General features: G+C 40.5%; 10 protein-coding genes across 10 annotated transcripts; 3 read left to right on the top strand and 7 right to left on the bottom strand. All coding sequences in view use genetic code 12, as the record gives it.

Annotated features, from left to right (window-relative positions):
- Positions 1-277: 277 nt before the first annotated feature.
- Positions 278-1,708, bottom strand: PICST_33452 (Uncharacterized conserved protein; the record flags this gene model as incomplete). The annotated part of the gene is made up of 1 exon (XM_001386107.1): positions 278-1,708. One exon carries the CDS (start codon positions 1,706-1,708, stop codon positions 278-280), a length of 1,431 nt encoding a protein of 476 aa, XP_001386144.2.
- Positions 1,709-2,138: 430 nt separating this feature from the next.
- On the top strand, positions 2,139-2,729 carry PICST_62985 (conserved hypothetical protein; the record flags this gene model as incomplete). Its single annotated transcript, XM_001386285.1, has 1 exon — positions 2,139-2,729. The coding sequence occupies one exon, from the start codon at positions 2,139-2,141 to the stop codon at positions 2,727-2,729; it is 591 nt and encodes a 196-aa protein (XP_001386322.2).
- Positions 2,730-2,833: 104 nt separating this feature from the next.
- On the bottom strand, positions 2,834-4,864 carry EXO1 (5'-3' exonuclease; the record flags this gene model as incomplete). Its single annotated transcript, XM_001386106.1, has 1 exon — positions 2,834-4,864. One exon carries the CDS (start codon positions 4,862-4,864, stop codon positions 2,834-2,836), a length of 2,031 nt encoding a protein of 676 aa, XP_001386143.2.
- Positions 4,865-5,128: 264 nt separating this feature from the next.
- Positions 5,129-6,706, bottom strand: SAM50 (SAM50-like protein). The gene has a single exon (XM_001386105.1). The coding sequence runs from the start codon at positions 6,665-6,667 to the stop codon at positions 5,198-5,200; it is 1,470 nt and encodes a 489-aa protein (XP_001386142.2). The 5' UTR covers positions 6,668-6,706; the 3' UTR covers positions 5,129-5,197.
- A 223-nt stretch (positions 6,707-6,929) lies between these two features.
- Positions 6,930-8,351, bottom strand: THR1 (homoserine kinase). Its single transcript, XM_001386104.1, has one exon. The coding sequence runs from the start codon at positions 8,030-8,032 to the stop codon at positions 6,971-6,973; it is 1,062 nt and encodes a 353-aa protein (XP_001386141.1). The 5' UTR covers positions 8,033-8,351; the 3' UTR covers positions 6,930-6,970.
- A 745-nt stretch (positions 8,352-9,096) lies between these two features.
- Positions 9,097-10,677, bottom strand: CP51 (Cytochrome P450 51 (CYPLI) (P450-LIA1) (Sterol 14-alpha demethylase) (Lanosterol 14-alpha demethylase) (P450-14DM); the record flags this gene model as incomplete). Its single annotated transcript, XM_001386103.1, has 1 exon — positions 9,097-10,677. The coding sequence occupies one exon, from the start codon at positions 10,675-10,677 to the stop codon at positions 9,097-9,099; it is 1,581 nt and encodes a 526-aa protein (XP_001386140.2).
- A 1,157-nt stretch (positions 10,678-11,834) lies between these two features.
- Positions 11,835-13,139, bottom strand: PICST_68338 (hypothetical protein; the record flags this gene model as incomplete). Its single annotated transcript, XM_001386102.1, has 1 exon — positions 11,835-13,139. One exon carries the CDS (start codon positions 13,137-13,139, stop codon positions 11,835-11,837), a length of 1,305 nt encoding a protein of 434 aa, XP_001386139.2.
- A 2,240-nt stretch (positions 13,140-15,379) lies between these two features.
- RMT2 (arginine methyltransferase) lies at positions 15,380-16,886 on the top strand. Its single transcript, XM_001386284.1, has 2 exons — positions 15,380-16,075; positions 16,139-16,886. Exons 1-2 carry the CDS (start codon positions 15,527-15,529, stop codon positions 16,841-16,843), a joined length of 1,254 nt encoding a protein of 417 aa, XP_001386321.2. The 5' UTR covers positions 15,380-15,526; the 3' UTR covers positions 16,844-16,886.
- A 156-nt stretch (positions 16,887-17,042) lies between these two features.
- On the bottom strand, positions 17,043-18,092 carry TFB3 (RNA polymerase II transcription factor B subunit 3 (RNA polymerase II transcription factor B p38 subunit) (RNA polymerase II transcription factor B 38 kDa subunit); the record flags this gene model as incomplete). The annotated part of the gene is made up of 1 exon (XM_001386101.1): positions 17,043-18,092. One exon carries the CDS (start codon positions 18,090-18,092, stop codon positions 17,043-17,045), a length of 1,050 nt encoding a protein of 349 aa, XP_001386138.2.
- A 318-nt stretch (positions 18,093-18,410) lies between these two features.
- PICST_33443 (predicted protein) lies at positions 18,411-19,724 on the top strand (the record flags this gene model as incomplete). Its single annotated transcript, XM_001386283.1, has 1 exon — positions 18,411-19,724. The coding sequence occupies one exon, from the start codon at positions 18,411-18,413 to the stop codon at positions 19,722-19,724; it is 1,314 nt and encodes a 437-aa protein (XP_001386320.2).
- Between the last annotated feature and the right edge of the window lie 46 nt (positions 19,725-19,770).

Genomic DNA, 19,770 nt, shown 5'->3' with positions numbered 1-19,770 from the left:
ATTTATTTAATGCAACTTACCGGACATTTGTCGCTATCAGATCTCAGATCTTGCGGCTTGTGACGCAAAAAGAATTATATAAGCAAGGGAGACAGCTTAAAGTACGAAGAATATAGGACTTGTTTACGTTTGATTTCAGTATGGCAAACTCGCAAACTCGCAGTCAGTCACTGGAGAAGTCTTGCAGAATCATGGAAAGTATACGACTTTTGCATTTCCACAATCCTGTCTTAGTATCTTTTCTATTACAGATTTTGTTCTATTTACTATGAACTACTTATATATTGAGTAGATTTTCGTTAGCTTCGTTACTCTTCTTTTCAGGACCAAATATGTCCAAAAGGTCCGCGTTGATGTTGTGTTGAGTAGTGAGATTGAATTCATTCGTTGTAGAACTAGGAGGAGGCAGAAAAGTAGATGGTTTTAAAGGAGCCATTGCTGTTATGGTAGTTGAAGTTTTAGGCAATGGTTCTGCCGATGTGAAATCGTCGAATTCTTCATCATCAAAGTCATACCCATTTTCATTTTCACCTTCGTGTACTTCTTCTTTCTCTTCTATTTCTGCTACTTCATTTTCTTCTTGTAATTCGATTTCCTCGCGAAGGACAACTTCGGCAGGATGTATATGATCATTAGAAGATTCACTTTTCTTACTAGGAGAAACTTCAGACAAGTCATTCTTGTTCAGCTCTTTCCCTCCAGAACCAGAGCTCCAGAGCCCTCCTACAGGAAGAAACGAAAATCTCTTGCTATTACTGTTGTTCGTCTTAGATGCTGTAGTTGATGTATGGCTAGCAACTGATTCGTTATCAAATGAATCTTTGAGTTGAAAATCCAATTCTGAACGAGAATTCGTAGTTGTCGAATTGAATCCAAACAAGTTACCGAAAAATCCCTGTTTCTGTGTTTCTGTGGTTGCTGCCTTTAATGCTTTGTCGTATTCTTCTTCCTTGAGTCGTAACTTCTTCAAGTACAATTCGTGGTCTTTTCTCTTTCTCTCATGGATCTGCTTTGTGATCTGCTCGGTGTGATGTGTCTTAATACGCTGGATACGGGCATGAATGAAGGTATTGGATTCTTTCTCTATAATACGATTAAGTCTGTTGGTAATAGACTCTTTCGGAACCGTGAGATTCAACTTCTTGAGTCTCTTCTCTTGTGCTTCCCTCTTGCTTTCTGATTCTGTAACATTATTAGATGCTGTCTCCTCGGGCAGAACTTCTTTTTGATGACTATGTGTTTTCTGGTTCTCCTTTCTACTCTTTTCCTTGCCCTTGGCTAACTGAAGTTCTTTCTTTCTCTGTTCAATGTAAGCATCACCAGAGGACCATGAGAATAATGAATTTGCAGTAGTTTTCGTCTGAACATTCTGATGTGGCAGATTTTCGGTTCTGACCTGATTTCCTTTGTAATCTGAGCCTATCCACGAATCTATTATGAGTCTTTGTGTAGACTCTATAGACGAATTGGTCCATCGCACAATGGCCGTGTTTGCTGCTGAATCATCTGGTATGAATTGCCGTGTATACCGTTGGAAAGATCCGTAATACTTGTTGGCTTTGGTTGTCTTCTGAAGAAGTATTTCTGTGTATTCGGGAGCTTTAATGCTGTGTGGGGGAAGTAGCTCTTGAACATTGTCTTTGAATATTGTGTCGAGCAAAGTCGGCACGTGCAATTCAATTGCATTGGGCTTGGAGTCTGAGTCCATTTCTGGCAATTGCCAATCTTCTTTTGGTGAACAAGTTGTGGAAATGTGATCTGAAATGCTCTTGATATCGCTGTTAACTATAAAAATGAAGTAGGTCTCTAAAGTGAGGCAGAGGGCGATTATGTAAGCAAACGAAGAATGGAATATATGGAGAGCTGACGGATGCAATTTAAAAGTTCTTAAGCAACGAGAGAAAGGAGAAGTATCAATTTTATATGGCAACTCTAGGAGAATTCCTTGGAGTCAAGACTTATTTATCGTTTTTCTTAAGTTCTCTTTCCTGGGGAATTGTTCTGATTTCATAGCAGGCTGCACAGTCTCATAGTTAAGATCCTTCATATTTAGCTCCATAGTTAAAGTCTAATAGTGCGAGAAATGAGATGGATCTAAGTTTTCTATACTCTCCAAGATTCACGTAAGCATTCACAGCATGTCGTGGACTTCTGTCTCCTTTCCGCTGTATCCACAGTACACCGTGTTCATTTCACTTTTCACGGGAATAGAAAATGACACTATCAGCACTGTGAAAAAAGAATTGATAGCTGCCAACGCCGAATATGACTTTTGCTTTCTCAATACCTACCATGTAGTCTCTGTAGAACATTTGTATGGTAGCATCCACAGGTCAATAGCTAACTATGCCAATGATACCTTGAAAGCCAGAACAGTCAACACAGAGATCATCTTCAACTTGTCTCCTATCAATAAAATTATGGAAGCCCTAAAGAAATTTGGAGTAGATGAGAAATGTCCGAATATCATAGCGATCAAGGTCTTCAAAACTGAAGACATTGATGAAAAATCATTCATAGACACGAACAACCATTTGCTTAAGCTATTGAGAATAGAAAAGGACAGTAACATTGAGTTGAACGATAAAACTCTCGGCCAATTGGTGGACGTTCCTAAAGTCATCAAGGTGTACAAATTGTCTGACGTGAAGATAAGCAGTGACGAATCCCAAAAACAGGCACAATTGACAAGATTGGTAGTAGCAGCATGTTTGCTAAGGGGTCTCTAGACTTCGACTATAGAATACATTGTAGAATACAAACATAAGTCTGATAAAATGCAATAATGATATCTAGTAATAGTAATAGTAATAATAATATACAAAGAAGAATGCTAATTTCTTCCAAATGCAAATTGTTTGAGATCTATATGCTTTTTCGGTGGTTTAATATGCTGTTGAGACTGTTGTTTTTCAGTCTGTGGCTTGAATGTAGATACACATTTTGGTTCAGTTGCTCTAGCTTTCAAAGATCGAGAACTAATGTTTACATCCTTGGCCTGTAAAGGAAGCCTAGCAGATCTATTACTTGAATATGTCAATGAGGAGTTGCTTCTAGTGGGAAGAGGATTCATGCTGAACGAGAATTCTTCCCTTAAATTCTCCCTAAGCACTTCCATCTTGGTAGGTTGAACTTGCTGCAAACGAGGTGCTTCCTTGTTCTTTACAGGAGACTCTTCGATCTCATCGTCGTCATCGTCAATACCAAAATTATCAGATATTGTACTTTCTACTTTAGAAGTAGACTGTTCAGAAGTAGAGTTTTCCGTGTCATTCTCCGGAGGATCAAAAATTGGATCGTCTGTATCAGTTAGATCTTCCAAGATATCATTGGTGTTGACAGACTTGACAGGACTGCCTGGTTCATCAGAAAAATACGAATCTCCAATCATGCTTGAGTCCCAAGAAAGTGAAGACGGCTCTACTGTCTTAACCTGACTTTCTTGCGTCTTGTCCAGAGATGACGAAAAGAATTTACTGATCTTTCCAACAGAACTTGCAGGTGGTATTGGATCATCTGCAATTCTTTGCATCTTTCTTGAGGTAGGCGACATTTTGCTACGGTCAGATGCTGGATATAATCTCTTTTCGGGCGTTTTCAGAGTCTTGACGGTTGTACTACCAGTCGATAACGAAGTTACTGAAGATACTGAATTACCGGTAATCAGTGACACAGAAACAACTTGTTTTCTAACTTGAAAGAAATCAAAGACTGTCTTCTGTGGTCCTTTTGGAGTTAGAGTAGCAGTAATAGACTTTGACCGCTGAGACAATTGAGCTGGAGCAGATTTCACTGAGCTAATATTGACTGAATTGCTCTTGAGACTGGACAAACTCTGCTCTCTTGAAACCAAGGCTTCGTGAGTGTTTGGGTGTATAGAACCATTGCAAATCTGGATGTAGAGTTCGTTGCTGAAAGTTCTTCCACAACATGATTCAAGAACCTCGTAGTCTAGTTCCAAATCCTCAGGGTAATCATGCAAAGTCTTGAGCTGTTGAAGCTTTGGATTGAATACTTTCTGGAACTGGAATGCCAAGTTTGCTCTATGAAGCTCATCGTGGAACCCTTCATCTATAGGTTTTCCTTCAGCTCTCAAGACTGCTACTATTCTTTCAAGCTTGGCGTGTTTCTGGACCAAATTGAAAGCTGTCTTGATGCCAATACCTTGGATGCCGTTGGTATAATCACAGCCAGAAAGCATTGCTATCAACCGGAGCTGTTCTTGGGAGAATTTGCTCAAGTACGGAATCAGCTTGACCTTGTGGAAGTCCTGACGACATATTTCCACTAGTGTTCCATCGTCTTTGAGCTTCGTAATCAAACGGTTACAACCGAAAATCAACAAATCGGAATCTTCAGAAAGAATACCGTCTACAAGTCCAATCTTTTCCAAGTATACCATCTGGGGATCTGCCTCATACGGAGCTACTATATACTTAATGCCCCGGGCATCTAGTTCTACCATGACCGATTTGGCCATCTGAGATGTCACACTGGCTGCCTTCATATATTCTTTCCATGCCAACAGTCTTTTGCCTGCTTTCAGGTATTCTTCGGCTTTTTTGCGGGCTTCCTGACGTTTCACGCGTCTTTCATTGGCCGTTTCAGCCTTGGTAGGCAAGGCAGCCCCATCAAAAACGAAGTAGGGCTCGACGCCAAAATGACGCAACATATCTACCCGCTTCAAAATCGACGTTATATACTTGCGAGTGGGCCTTTCAAGACACAATTCCTCGGCACACGAGATTAGAGCTCGATGGAGCCAGCCATAGGTATCAATGGCTAGAGTCTTGCCTCGGTACTGTTCAAGAGTGCCTGGATTCTGGATCTCTTTCAAGCAAGGAAGAAGACCAGTAACACCCATGATAGAGACTGGAGAATTCGTAAGAAGATTGAGGAACAAACAATTCAATAAAGTTATTAAACTGAATTGTTGTTTACTATTGAACGCGATGTGAAATTTCGCGATTTTTTTGCAATCGTTTTTGCGCGCAGAATTGTTAACTTTGGGTGCTAAAAAGTACTATCCACAATAAGGAGATTATAAATGTAAATACAATATCTATAGGAGAAAAAGAATTATGTCATTTTTCTTGAAGATTGAATTACGCAATGACTCGTCATTAGTAGATAGAACTTATTGTTCATTTAATACTACATTATTGTACCTTATGTATCTAGCATAGTTAAACTTTTCCTAGACAGAACGATTAGATCCTCCGATGGATATCGATAAGTGTAAACCGTCTTTGATACCAGAATCTCCAGCATCCGTTCCGTATCTCTTAGCAAGGAAGTACCCTACGTCAAAGTTGGCCCAGTAGTTGAAGTATCTGAGCCCAATACCTACACTACTAACACCAGAATCGTCTTCAAGCATGTTGTCTGAAACGTTACCAATGGAACCAGTAGCGTAAAATCTCAAAGGATTAGCTTCGTGACCGAAGCCGTCGTCCAACTTTTTGTCTACAGCACTGCCTTTAGCAACTGGATGTATGAAAGGAGGCAACTGGGAGAAAATAGTACCACTAAGCTTGTAGAACAGCGAGCCACCGTTGATATTGACAGCATTTCTACAGAAGCCTCTAAACGAGTCAACTCCCCCCAAGTAGAAACGGTCACTGATATGAACTGGTCCATTAGAAGAAGAATAGATTCCACCAAAATCTGAAGAAAATTCAGTAGTGATGGCATTGTTCAAGAACGATTTGTAGTAATTGAGGGAAAGAGAAGATTTTAAAAACGCAGCATGATTGTCTGGGTTTTCCTGTTCTTGGTTGGAGGAGATCTCGTTGCTGAGTACAAACTTAAGTCCGTTGGTGGGGAAGTTCTTAGTGAACAGATTCAAGAATTCTACATCAGAATAGGCTACTTGCGATATGATAGACGACTTCAAGAAATCGCCAGCGAAAAACTTCAACTCATCAGCAGCAGCATCGTCAATGTTGTGAATGGTTCTTCTGGCAAACGACAAGCCTGTCAAATAGGTCAATGTCTTCAGCTGGTTGTACTGTAATCCAATTAAACCTCCGGTAGAGCCTTCAGAGGATTGCTGCCACGTCTGGTTGTTCTGTTGAGAGTGGAACAAGTCTATCAAGAATTTGAACGAAGGGTTGTTTAAGTTGGCCAAGAACTTCGTGTTGGTAATCAAGTGGTCATTGGGCTTGTATGGATTGTAGTTAACTCCAATATTGACTAACTCGGCATTGTCATTGAAGTTGTTGTTCAAATAGTCTAAGTTCAAGGTCAAGTTCTCCTGGTTGTTGAAATTGAGGAAGCCTTCACCGATGTTCAAGTTAATCGACTGTAAATCAAATACTACTTTGGTCGAAACAGGTGTTTCCTTATTGTAGTTTTTCACAGTTGATGGAATCAAGGCCGTGTAGTCTGAATGTAACGACACAGCAATGTCCTTGAAGACATTTGTTTTATTCAATTTGTCTTGAGTTATGCCAATAGTGTCTACCAATTGGTTCAACGTGTAGTCGCTGCGGTCAATGAGCGGGGTCAAGAGCTTCTTGAAAAATTCAGCAGAGAATGTCTCTCCTCCATTGACTTCGATGGAAGAAACATACAAAGGCCGAGTTCCGGACGTGCCCAACACTTCTTCTGTGATGAGTCTCGATCTCAAATCCGAGCTAGAGTCAAACTGCTTCTTTTCGGACATTTTGGCAGAATATTAGGATCTATATAAAGCCCACAATTGCAGATCTGGAATGAAGTTGTTTGTATCAATTTTAATAGAGGCTCTGATATTGGAAATTTCATTGGGTAGAAAAATGTCGTTCATCTTTCTCAGGTGTGGCGACATTTTTGCATCCGATAAGAACACAATTTAAAAATGAAATCTGTGGCTACTAAATTGCTCGTCAATGGTGTGCAATAGAAATTCCTTACATTCTCCTACGCTCTTCTACTTCTATTCTTCTAAAGCAATAACTTTTGATTATACAAGGTCTATTTATATCTATTACTTTATTTCAACAGTGGCACCGTCGTAAGCCAATTCTAACAACTTCCAGCTGCATTCTACGCCAGCCTTGTTGAAGATTCCTATGACCGTCTCAGCAATGGCGTCGTAACCTCCGGTAGCCAAACACAAGATAGTAGGTCCAGCTCCAGACAAACAGATACCACACAATCCAGGGTGGGTATCGGGAGTCACAGAAGCCAATACCTTCTGCAAACCAGGAATCAACCCCGATCTGTATGGCTGGTGGATCTTGTCTTTCATGGACTCATAGATAAGCTTGTTGTTTGGTGTTTCCTGTGTCAAAGCATTCGTCAAAATGGCTAATCTTTGCAAGTTGAAGACAATGTCTTGTCTATCGTACTTTTCTGGCAATACGGCTCTGGAGGAGTCAGTCGAAACTTCAAAGTTCGGCACGATTGCAACACACTTAATTTTGTGGCACCAATTGTATTGCAAGTACTCGCCGATATTGGTGGGTGGTTGCGATGACACGATTTTTTCTTTAGGAGTGTCTGGCTTGGGCAAGATGTAGTCCAAGGGAACGTTTTTCGCAGCCATGTCTTCTGGCGATAAGTCATGCAAGTACGAGCCCACAAACCCACCCAACATAGCAGCAGCAATGTTGTCTGGATGTCTTTCGATCATCAAACAGTAATCCATCAATCTGGTCTTAGAAAACTTGAACTCTCCGATCTCGTTACCTAAAACAATGCCTCCAACAATAGCAGAAGCTGACGAACCCAATCCTCTACCCAATGGAACAGGGTTGATCACATGGATATGGGTACCCTGAGGGAACGAGTCCATACCATTTACTCGCAAAATGTATAGAGCAGTCTGGGTGATCAAGTTCTTGTCGGAGGTGAGTGGCACTTTTTCAGCCAAATCTCCCTCGTAACTCAACTTGACGTGGTATGGGTCATGGCTGGTATCCTTGGACGAATCAATAGTGACTTTGATTTGCAAGTACAACTGGAGTCCGACCCCAAGAACGTCAAATCCTGGGCCGATATTGGCAGACGATGCTGGAACTTTGACTTCAAACGATCTGATGGTCATGACAGTATGATTCTATGTACTAATAGTGGAGTAAATGATAGTAATAACTTGGAAGTTGTACTCTTTTAGATGGTTGTTACTTTTATGTGTTTAGCGATTACTTTGTTTTCTATATTACGGCTTTTCGGTGGTCCGAGGTCAAGACTGGTAACTTCTTATGACCTTCAATGGTTCTTCATACATATAGTACGGGAATACTATCTAGTATGACTTTATATTGGCAACCGTATGGTTTTTATCTCTGTGAATTAGAAATTTGTCTAGCTTCTCAACACTCTGAATCTGAGGAAATCCGGAAGCGGCAGTGGGCACTATTTATATGAAAGCAAAGCTGACACTGGGTGTGAAAATCTTGGTTCTATACAAAAGAAAAGTGAGACCAAATGCACTTCAGTCAGCGTTGATGCGTGGTAAATAAAGATGAATCATCATGAGCCGCACAGGATTGAAATTGCTTTTGTATTATGCCGGAAAAGGGAACTGTTCACAGGCTGATAAGGAGCAGCAAGAATACGAATAATTCTATACGAGTGAAATGAATGAGCTTTGTGGTTTTTGGAAAAGGTATTTTGAGTTCTTGTGAATTTATACGGGTAAGTAGGAAATGGTATGAATTTTGTATGCTCATATAAGTGCCGTGGAATGGATGACAATTTTACAAAAAATGCCAGAATTGCTTTGTGTTTGTGCTACTTGGTTATTTGGCTATTTCTTTGCATTATATTATGCGCACACCAAACGATTCTGATTGCAAAGTTATCCTACAAATACACTCAAGCTTCTAATTTGTACAGCTTGAAATATGAACTATAACGATATGAACTAGCGAATGTAGGTCTTCCCGAGATTTAATTCTGTGAAGTACAATATTTAGTGGTACAATATTTAGTTGTTAACAATCCATACATGTATTAGCAGAAGTATGTCTATCCAAAACTTCTATTCAAATTAGTGGGCTTAAACTTTTATAACATAACTCCAGAGTCCTACGCTCTTTGTCTATGACGATTCCATATATTTTGGATAGTTATGAAGTGAATTTAATGTTGAGTGGCTCTTCTCGTCTAGAAAGTACAGGTTTTTCTCTTTTCCCAGATGATTTCAGCTGGCTCTTCTGGCAAAACAACCATTGATGTGAAATCATTGGCTGGAACCTTTTCTCCCTTCAAGCTCCACTTGACGTTGTACACAAAAGCAGACAAAATCGTACCCAATTGCACATAGGCAAACTGTTCACCGATACATCTATGTCTACCACCACCGAATGGTAAGTATGGAGACGAAACACCCTTGGAAACAGCACCAAAACCATAGTCAACGGTGCCTTCATCAGCATTCTTGTCTGCAAGGTTGTTGCTGTCCCATCTGTGTGGATCGAACGTGCTAGCATTAGGGAAGAATCTGTCAGAAGTTTGTGTGTAACCTGGGGAAACCAAGACATAATGGCCAGCAGGAACGGTGTAGTTGGTGTTTGGAACGAGTAACAGCTTGCTGACTTTTCTGAAGATGGAGTGCAAGGGCATGTGCAATCTCAAGGTTTCCTTGATAACATTGTTGGTCAAAGTCATGTTCTGCAAGTCTTCGTACGACAAGTCGTTCAAGTTGGAGGTACCCTTTTCTTTCAATATGTTTGAGACTTCTTCAAAAAGTTCGTCTTGCAAGTCCGGTCTAGCTCCCAAGTGCAACAAGAACCAAGCAGAGGTGGCAGCAGAGGTATGTTGGCCACCCATAAGAATACCGATCAAAAGGTTGGCGATTTCCTGGTCGGTCATCTTGACACCGTCCTTGTAGGTCGAGTAAGTCATCAACGAGTCGATCAAATCTCTGTTGGGGTCAACATCACCAGTTGCTCTTCTCTTTTCAATCAACGACTTGTAAGTAGCCGAGATCTTCTGTTGGGCGTTGTCTCTCTTTCTGTAGTTAGGCAATGGCAAGTTAGTGAATACAAAGTTGAGTGGAGTGAATCCCTTGTCCAAGTCCGAGAATAACTGGGCGAACGAGGCATCGAATCTTTTTCTCATATCGTCTCCCAACAACGATCTGGAGGCAGTAAAAATGGTAAGTTCTGGTTGGGTCTTCATGATGTTGGCGACACCGCTGTTCTTTTCTCCCATGTTGAAACCTTCAGGGTTCTTGAAGTAGCTGATTATTTCTTCTCTGATCTTAGGGACATAAGTCTTGAAGGCATCTCTGGTTAAAGCGTATTTGGCAAACTTCTTTTGCTCCATGAGTCTGTGGTTGGGACAGTCATAAATGACACCCTTTCCAAACACAGGAGTGGTCAAATGCTTGTAGGCGTCCTCAGCGTTGGTTTCATTCAACTTAGAGTTGAACACAAACTCGTGGCCCTTGGGACCCAAGTAGACAGTCATGGTTCTGCCCAACAACATGAAGGCGAACACATCACCGTACTTCTGACGAGAGTCTTCAAAGAACTTGTAAGGAGCCATACCGAAAGGGATGGCTGAACCGAACCATGGAATCCAGTGGAAAACGAGCGGGGCTCTGTCTCTTCTCAACGAGTACAAGAATTGCCATACGATGTTGTAGATGAACGGAGCAAAGACAATGATCAGCACTTGCTGGGTTAGCGAAAGCGAGACAAAGTAGTTGTAGGCCACAATGGCCGAGTCGAGGAGGGCCATGTTAGCGAAAGAAGGAAGGAGTCAACTGGAAATCGATCGATAACGAAAAGAAAAAGAAGTGCTCAAAGACTTGCCAAATATATTTAAGTGCGAAAGCCGTGAGTAGTTTCGCTATAATTTTATTTCGCGACCCAGCTATCAAATTCAATCAGAATGAGATGAGTAAATGGGAGACAGAATATGGTAGATAGGAAGAATGGCTGAAATAGTCTAGTTGGGAACAACTGCTATGTCTATATTCAGATATCTTTTTTTCTATGGCAGACTCTTTTTCTGACAATCTGACCGGATCTTCCAGGTTTATAATCCAATGAGCTCCTGGTGATTTGCAATGAACGGTCGTATAGATTTTTTCTGTAAACACAATCGCGTGAAAAATTTCGGTGTGGCAGCGCTATACGAGGGTTTTGACGTGGGCCAGGTTGCACGACAATGTCGTGATGTCGTCTAGTTTACCATTATCAACTGATGATATGGCACCACTGGTGGTGGTCTGAGTCAATGGCGCAGGATTACAAGACAAAGGTTTCCTAGACGATATCAGGTACGACGCTTGGTTAGGGGTAGGTTTCAGATTTCTGTCCAATTTTTTATCTGACGATATTGGCATTTTTTATTGTGTTTGTCCAAACATATAAATATATTCGGCTGGAATAGGAAAATAGCCTGGTTTTGGAGGGGTCCGCTTCAGGGTACGTTCTGTAGGATTCGTATAGTCGTACTACACTTTCAACAAGTGGTAGATACCCCAAAGGGGCAAGATCCTCTCTACGAGCAGTCAGTGTTGACGTTGCCCCGCGATGCGGCTTCCTCATTATGTGAATTTGCATCCAAATGTATTAATTTTGTACGAGTATATCTAATTGAACTTACTTATATCTCCTAAATTAATATGTCAAAATTTAACAAAAATACAAAAGCAGTTAAAAATTGCCATCAAATCACTTGCCGTGCAATACAACCTTTTTCCATTTAGGGCTTTCATTTAGTAGCGATACTAGTGTACAACAAGTAATAGGAATAGCAAACCATATTATCATCAGTGTACAAGTTTTGTCATTTAAATAAATTATATACACCATAAACAAAGTGCATAATATCATTACAAATCATTAATATATACCAATAAATAGTAATCTAAATCTAAAGATGGGTAGCTACTTTTTTTTATTCTGTACATCCGGATTGACCAAGTCGTCGTTGATCACCAAACCAAGCATTCTAGCTTTAAGAAGCAATTCCTCGTGCTGCATTTTCATACGATCATTTTTCAATTCCAAGAACTTGATGTATTCGATGGATTTGGCGAGAATAGTTCCTTTATTCAATTTTCTGGCGGGCTCCAATCCTTCTAATTCTATTGCATCTTCTTCGGAGAGTCCTGAAATTCCAATGTCGTCATTGTCCGAGTCGTAGTCATCATTTAATTGCTGTCTCTGCTTCCTTCTTGCTACCATTCTGAGAGTTGGCACCAGATTCTGTAAAGCAGTAAATTTGTCGTTAATCTTGTTTCTGTATCTCTGTTCAATCACATTATGTGCCGACTTAACACGAGGACGGGGATGGCCCTGGGTTGGACCAATTAGCACAGGCAATTCCTGTTCCTCCAGCTTGATACGTGCGTATCTTGCCTTGACTGGTTTTTTGTTGGGTGGTGTGTGCTCCTTGGAAAGTGGAGAAGGCGACTCCTGAGGTTTGGCTGCGAAATTGAAGCCGCTAGCTTGTTGGTGCAACTGCTGGTTCGACTGCATGGGAAGCACCAGAAGCTGCTCCTGTTTTATGTAAAAGTTGTCTTGATTGCCGTGGGGATTAGGATTGCTATTGCTGTGGGGGTCGTTATTCAAACCGAGGGATAGGGGTGATGCTAAAGGAGTCCCGTAATTGTCACCTATCGTAGTAGGATTTGTATTGACGTAGTTCATTCCGAATATATTATTTGCTGCTGTGTTGCGCGCATTATTGTTAAGTACCCCAGAGTCTGCTGTAATACTGTTGCTGGAGTAGGAGTTATTCACGCTGGGCAGATGGCCGTGTTCACCTCCGGCTGGAGGTCCCAACTCAGCCATAAACTCGGTGATGTTACTGTGCGGTGCATTTTCGTTGACGGGGAAATTAATGGACTTGGAACGGTTGTAGTTTGCGTTGCCTGAGGGTGCGATAAGACCAAAGTCGAAATCAACGGGAAATGAGACGGAATCGTTCATGTCTTCGTCTTCTATTATATTGTTGGCGTTGGCGCTATTGCTGTTGCTAGTGTTGTTGTTGTTATTATTATTGCTGTTAGCGTTAATGCTTCTGTTGTCGTAAGTGTCGTAGGGAGGGTTGGAATGGGAAAGTTGCAGCTGCGGCTGTTGCGGTGCTAACTCCGGGTTCTGAAGCTGCTGTTGTTGTTGATGCTGGGGATTATTCTTGTCAAACAACGAGGTTAGAAACGCATTATAATCGTTCAACTTGAAGGACATAATGTGGAGAATATATAAGGATGATGCTACTACTTTTTCCATAGGACCTGGCCGGCGACGAAATCACTCCACTATATATATATATACAGAGAACGTATACAGGATATTCTATTTTCCACCTTTCTTAACAGGACTATGCCGCCAAACATTCTTGAGGACAACAGACTACATAACGGGGAAATAACAGCTGCTCCAGATATAGATACGCTTCTGAGAGTAGTGTGAAACAGCAATTGACAGACGTTTTAGAGATTCTGCATTATCTACATGATTTTTTTTCAAAATTTCTGGCGTACGTAGGTGCTCAATTTCAAAAAGAGGAGAGCTGAACACAATGGAATCCTTGAATAAGAATAGTCAAGAGCAAATTAACATTCTGACAACAACATAGGAGTAATTAATATTTTCAAATGTAATTTCTTAAAATGCTATTTACCACAGGAAAAGTGGCATACAACCGAGGGTCATCTAGGGGATAAACTCTATTTCGTACACTAAATGAATTCCAACAAATTGCTGCGAATTTTATTGATGAGTCCAATTGTTTCAGTTTGTTTGGCAATTTTGGTTTGGAGATCTAGGACTAATGTTGAATCGTAACTTTGCCTCTTTGTTTCAAATGGTTACCAATTTGGCCGAATTGTGAAGGTTAAGTAAAAAGTCTCATTGCGAATTTTGGATGTCTGCTCGTTAATGGTTCCTTCTCAACCTGTTGGCTTTCGCAAGCAATTTGATTGTTCAGATTTTCCTTTAATTTTGAAGCCAAACAAAGAGACGAGTTAGCGAGAAGGGCAACTTACGTAAGGGCTTGTGCAGATATACGTTGGTACTTGGGACTGAAGTCGTGCTTGTAGATGAAAACGGTGTTAAAGACGAAATATATGTTGGTAAAGTGTCCGGTTAGAACAGGTGCATACTAATGTAAGTTGAGAGTGCATAGTGCATAAAGGTACATTAAAAACAGATGGTTCAGGAAGAATAGAAAATCAGGAGAAGGAGTAGATCAGCCAAGGAACTGCCAAAATTAGCCAGATAAATTAGACAAACACATTCCCGACCCACCCACCATTGCTGGAGCTGTCTCAAATTTTCACGCGCCAAACTGTGAAAGATAGCACAGCTAGCGTCTTGTTCCAGCCAGTTTGTTCTCATAGAAAAATTAAGGTGCAGATAGTGCTGCACCGAAAAAAAAAAATCTAAGTCCAATCGTATGATTTTTTTGCAATTACATGAGCTCCAAAATCATTAGGGCGTTGTGTGTGGCAGTTACGTTAAACATCTGAGAAAACTAATGAGTACCTTCGCCGAAACTTGGGTAGTGTATATTATGGGGGCTGTATCAAAATTGGAATGACGAGAATACCATTGGTACGAACTACTTTATCAATAGCTCCGACAAACATAGTGATATTGGAAGATGTCATATAAATATGGTTATTAAAATGGCGTGTGGTTTATCAAAGCCAGCAAACGCTGAAAGATTTGCGAATGAATGCTACGGAGCTAGTCTGATTCATGTCAGTCAAATCCGAGTTATTCCTGATGAAGTCATGTGTTCAGAGTTTAATGGATCAAAAAGTAACAAGGAAAATATTTTAACCAATAAAGGGGTAGAGTAGGCAACTACTAAGGCTCTGACTGAAGAAAACAAATAATTGAGCCTTTGTATTGGTCGGGAAGTCAATGTAACTTCCTGTTACAACAAGTTTGTAAATTTCAATTGCCGGAGTACCAGATACATGAGTCTATGTCCGATTTCGCCGCAAACGCTACAAATCTTACAATATTCTGTTCCATAAATTAATATTGGGTGCGAATAGACTCGGAAGCTCGGTTCAGATGTTCCGAGTATAGGCGACTATCGGTAGCTGCTGTCACCCTACTCCCAAATCAGGAATGTCTAGGCTAAAGTCTAATTCTTGATTTGTGGAATGACAGCTGATTATGGCACTATAGTGCTGTAACAGCCTATAGACTAGAAGTATTTTGCAAGACCGAGACGATTCGCATCGACCTTTTATCGCTTGTACGTGATCTTGCAGTATTCTTCCCGACTTTTTCCTCTTAGTCCAGTCATGGAAATTTACTATTCTGGGGTGCTGTAGAGTTGCACCTCAGATCATATTACCGTATGTGTTGCGGCAAGGGTCTATCATACATACAGTCCTCCATCTCTTAATTCCATAACCTAGCCATTTTATTTCACAATTTCACGATCTAGACGACTATACCGAGGAAACAAAAAAAAACCATACGATTCCAGGATCTTCTGCTGTAGATTTGACTTCGGTACAGAGAAGTGTTTCGGATTCCGCGTTTCGAATTTCAGATTTCTGTTTCCTTGCTTGTGCTGCAGAAAATACAACTTTATCGTCTTGGAAAAAAGTATGTCGGACTTGCACGATTTATGCCGATTCGCTGAAAGACCCATTACCAGCAAGTATGTGGACCAATTAAACTTCTATCTTAGACTGGGAATTCCAGCTACTTATACCATTGAAGAGGCTTACAACTATACAAATGACATAGCAGCCGAACCAACCACCACTACAACTCCTTTGCATCTCATTTGCACCCATGTTCCAGAGAACGCAACTGCTGAAGAATTAAAAGTAGTTGACACTATGGTGCAAACTTTGTTTGAGTACGGGGCTGGGTGGTGTTTGAGCGATGTCAACAATGATACTCCAGGATGTATACTTATTAAGAGGAAGTTGAATCATTTGAATATCTACACGCAAATAGTGGATTCTGGTGTTAGAGCAGAGCTCTTGTTACGAAAAGTGGGAGAGTTCGATATGGAAATAATAGAAGATACGGACGACTTGGACCACGATCGTTTTGGAGAAGTTCCTGAATTGGTAGAGGAAAAAGCAGAACAAATCGAACAACCAAAGAGCGACGAAAAACCGGATCCTGAAGAGTCCAACAAATCTGTAGAAATAGTTGATGCTCCAGGCGCTTCAGATGCTGCAGATGCTCCAGATGCTCCCTCTCAGAATCAACAGTCGTACCTTAACACCAAATTGGAATATGTCGACAATGCCTTGATCACAAAAGATAGAAAAGATGGTGTCATGATGGCATGGGAAACTGATCTCATGAGATTGGGCTGTGAATCTCTTTTCAAAGGTTCAATAATAGAAGACAACGAAGAAGATTCAGAGATCAACATCCTCAACATTGGTTTTGGAATGGGGATAATCGATACTATGATCAACGAAAAGAATCCTACCAAGCACTACATCTGTGAAGCTCATCCTGATGTTCTTGCCAAGTTGAAGGCGGACGGCTGGTACGACAAGAAAAATGTAGTTATCTTGGAAGGTAGATGGCAAGAACAATTGGACAAGTTGTTGTCTTCTGGTGAGGTTTACTTCAATGGTATTTACTACGATACATTTTCAGAACATTACCTGGACATGTTGGAGTTGTTTGATTACGTTGTTGGATTATTGAAGCCCTATGGTGTATTTTCGTTCTTCAACGGTTTGGGTGCCGATAGACAAGTAGTATACGAAGTCTACAAGAAATTGCTGGAACTTGATTTAGCAAACTATGGCTTACAATGTACATTCACCTCAGTTGAAGTTCCCAAAGAAACATTGCAAGAAAACGACAAGAGTGTTTGGGATGACGTCAAAAGATCTTACTGGTCCTGTCCCGTATACTACCATCCCGAGGCTCGCTTCATAGACTTATAGATATAGTTTCGAATAGTTAAACAATAATAGATAGGAGAGGTTTAAAAAAGAGAAGCCATTTACTATCTAGACCTGTAACACAATAGAAAGTTTAGAGTCTTACGGCTTATCTTATAATAGAATATGTATTGTATATGCGAATAGAATTAGACATAAACTAAAGTGTATGCAGTTGTGGAACATTTTAGAAGTTTCGTTCCTAGGCTGTTGCCTTTTCCTTCTCGATGAAACAACCCAATCCAATGAATGCTTCATCCAATGCTTTCTCAAATACATGCTGCAATCTCCAGCCGGCTCCCAAGTACTCTTTGTTCTTGGCTAGCTGGTTTACATATGGATCGAAGTAGCTGTCAGAGATGTGGTTTTCGATATCCATGAGCTCGTCGATGTCGTTCGGTATAGGCAATAAGTGGTAGTTCTTGTTTAGGTCTCTATCACCCTTAAATGGTGTAAATGGTGTTTTTAAGTTTTCTTCCAATTCCTTAGCATGCTTGTACAACGGGTTTGACTTATTGAATTGTTGATCTAATTGGTTGGTTATCTGTTGCAATTCTCTTCTTCTCAAGGAAGAACGTTTTAATGCATTTTGCTGTTGTTGTTTGATAATCTCGTCAGTGCTGGAAGCAGAGCCAGTTGTCAACTTGTCTAATAAATCTTGTTGCAGCTGTTTCTGGTACTCCATGTCTTCTACTTCCATTTGTTTCTGAATTCGTAACTTTTCCTGCTTGAGTCTTTCCATGGCTTCCTGATAAGCAGCCAAATCCGCGTTCTTCTGACTTTGACGCATATTCTTTTCTAATATCTCTAATTTATGTTCTTGTTCGTATTTGACTAAATCAGCCTCGGTCTCTTCAGCATCGATTCCGTAATTCAAATTGAATATTATATTCTCTATCGTCTCTAAGTATTTGTTGAATTCCCTAAGATCATCAAAGTCCTCCTCTGTCTTATTGTAGACACTTCCTACTCTCTTTCTGATATCGATTTCTCGCTCGATTCGTAAATCATCAAAGATCTGTTTCTTGAACCGGTTCTTTCTCAAGATCTTCCCACAACTCGCATACGGGCATGGAGCTGGACCTAATGAAAATATACGGTCCACACAAGACTCGCAAATTTTGTGGTAGCATTCTGGATTAATGAGAAAGTTCATATTCGGAGACAAGTACTTGTCTGTTTTACAGATGGGACACATGTCCTTGGACCGGTCATCTAGAGATATGGTTAGTGACTGAAACTTGGATGGCATAAAAGAGGAGCCTTGAGTATGAGACCTACCTTCTAAAATTTGTATCATTTCGTATGATGGCAAAGGAAATATGGATATATCTTTGATTTCTAAGCTGTATCATTATCGGTATTCTTAAGTATGGAGATGAAAAGAGTCGATATCGTACCATGTGATTCACATCGCGTGACTGAACACTCTCTCAGCGACATTTGGGTTGGCTTAGATCACTATTTATATGAGTGGCCACAAATGTCGCTGGAACTGCTCCCATTTTTCAATTTCTCTGTTTCATTTTCAATACAAGCCTTCATTCTTCTCTACATTGATTGCAATGATATGACTGGCCATCAGAGTCCGATATGGCTGCGCGTGGTCAAAATCGGAGTTCCTATAGGCGTAATATTTGGTCTAGCATACATTGACTTTGCTTCTTTTTACTCTTTGGGATACCAGGAAATCTACAAACACCATTCTAAGGGTATAGCCGTTGCATTATGGGTACTTGGAGGATTTTCACAGTTTGTAATGTTTTTGTATTGGATTCTCATGTTTGTCATTGGTCCAGGAAAGTCTCCTGTTTTCCAGCCACTCAACTTGTACGGAACAGATGATCCTAATTTGATACCATGTCCAGATATATTTCCCTGCGATGAGTATGGATACCCAGAATATAATTCCAATGCCAGATCGATAGTGACTGCTCGAACGTTTTATCTGAAAGATATGGGATATATGGTATTGAAGTTTGACCACTTTTGTCTCTGGATAGGCACTGTCGTAGGTGAAACTAACTACTTGTTCTTCATGAAGTATTGCCAGTGGTTTCTAACGTATTTCGTTGTAATATTAATTTTTTTAATCAGGTATACACCCCTGAACATTGGTCGTGGAGGTGAGATCAATCACAACTTCATCCCGCTATACGTGATGTGTGGAATGTGGATCTTGATGATTGGAGCTCTCTTTGGAACTCATTTCTACTACATTGTGATTAACAAAGTGACCCTAGACCAGGTCTCCGAGAACCAAAAAAGATCATTTGAAAGATGGCAGAATAGCCACAAGGACGATAAGAAGAAAAGACCCAAACCTAGAGAGGAGACTGGATGGAGATATATTAATGTCAAGAAAGACAACTTGAGGTTAGTTGTACAGTATGGAATTAATGATAGAGTGTATGACATGGGTGCAAAAAAGAACTTCATCAATTTGGTATACAATGGAAATCGTAACCACGGTCTAGAGGAGCTGTTTTATACCACTCAAAAGTATTTTGTTGCTCTTGCAATCTTATTCATTCCGTTTGTTGATATCTACAATGGTTTCAAATATGCAAAAAGACCTCCTATAGACCCAGAAATCGGTTCACTTCAAGAACGAAAACGCATGGAGTTTGAAAGCTATTCTTGTAAACTTAATGACGATTTTCTCCAGCACGTATATGGAAAAATCGAAAGAAAGGAATGTTACATAGCCCAGTATATAAGACTTCCACAGGAACATCAGAAACCACCGGAAGACGAAAGAGAGCCACAAAAGGAAGCATCAACGGAGATTAAATCAGAGACCAAATCTGAAACAGGCTCCGAAATGGTGTCTCCTTTGAAGAATAGTACAGAGTCAGGTTCTCCTAGATCTTCACAGCAATAGTTTATGTATATGGAATACGACATTTCGCAACCAATTACATGTATGC

The sequence above is a fragment of the Scheffersomyces stipitis genome, chromosome 7 (assembly GCF_000209165.1).
Source record: "Scheffersomyces stipitis CBS 6054 chromosome 7, complete sequence".
Lineage (NCBI taxonomy): Eukaryota > Fungi > Ascomycota > Pichiomycetes > Serinales > Debaryomycetaceae > Scheffersomyces > Scheffersomyces stipitis.
Note: the sequence above shows the minus strand (reverse complement) of the source record. Positions and strands in the feature narration are given on the sequence as shown.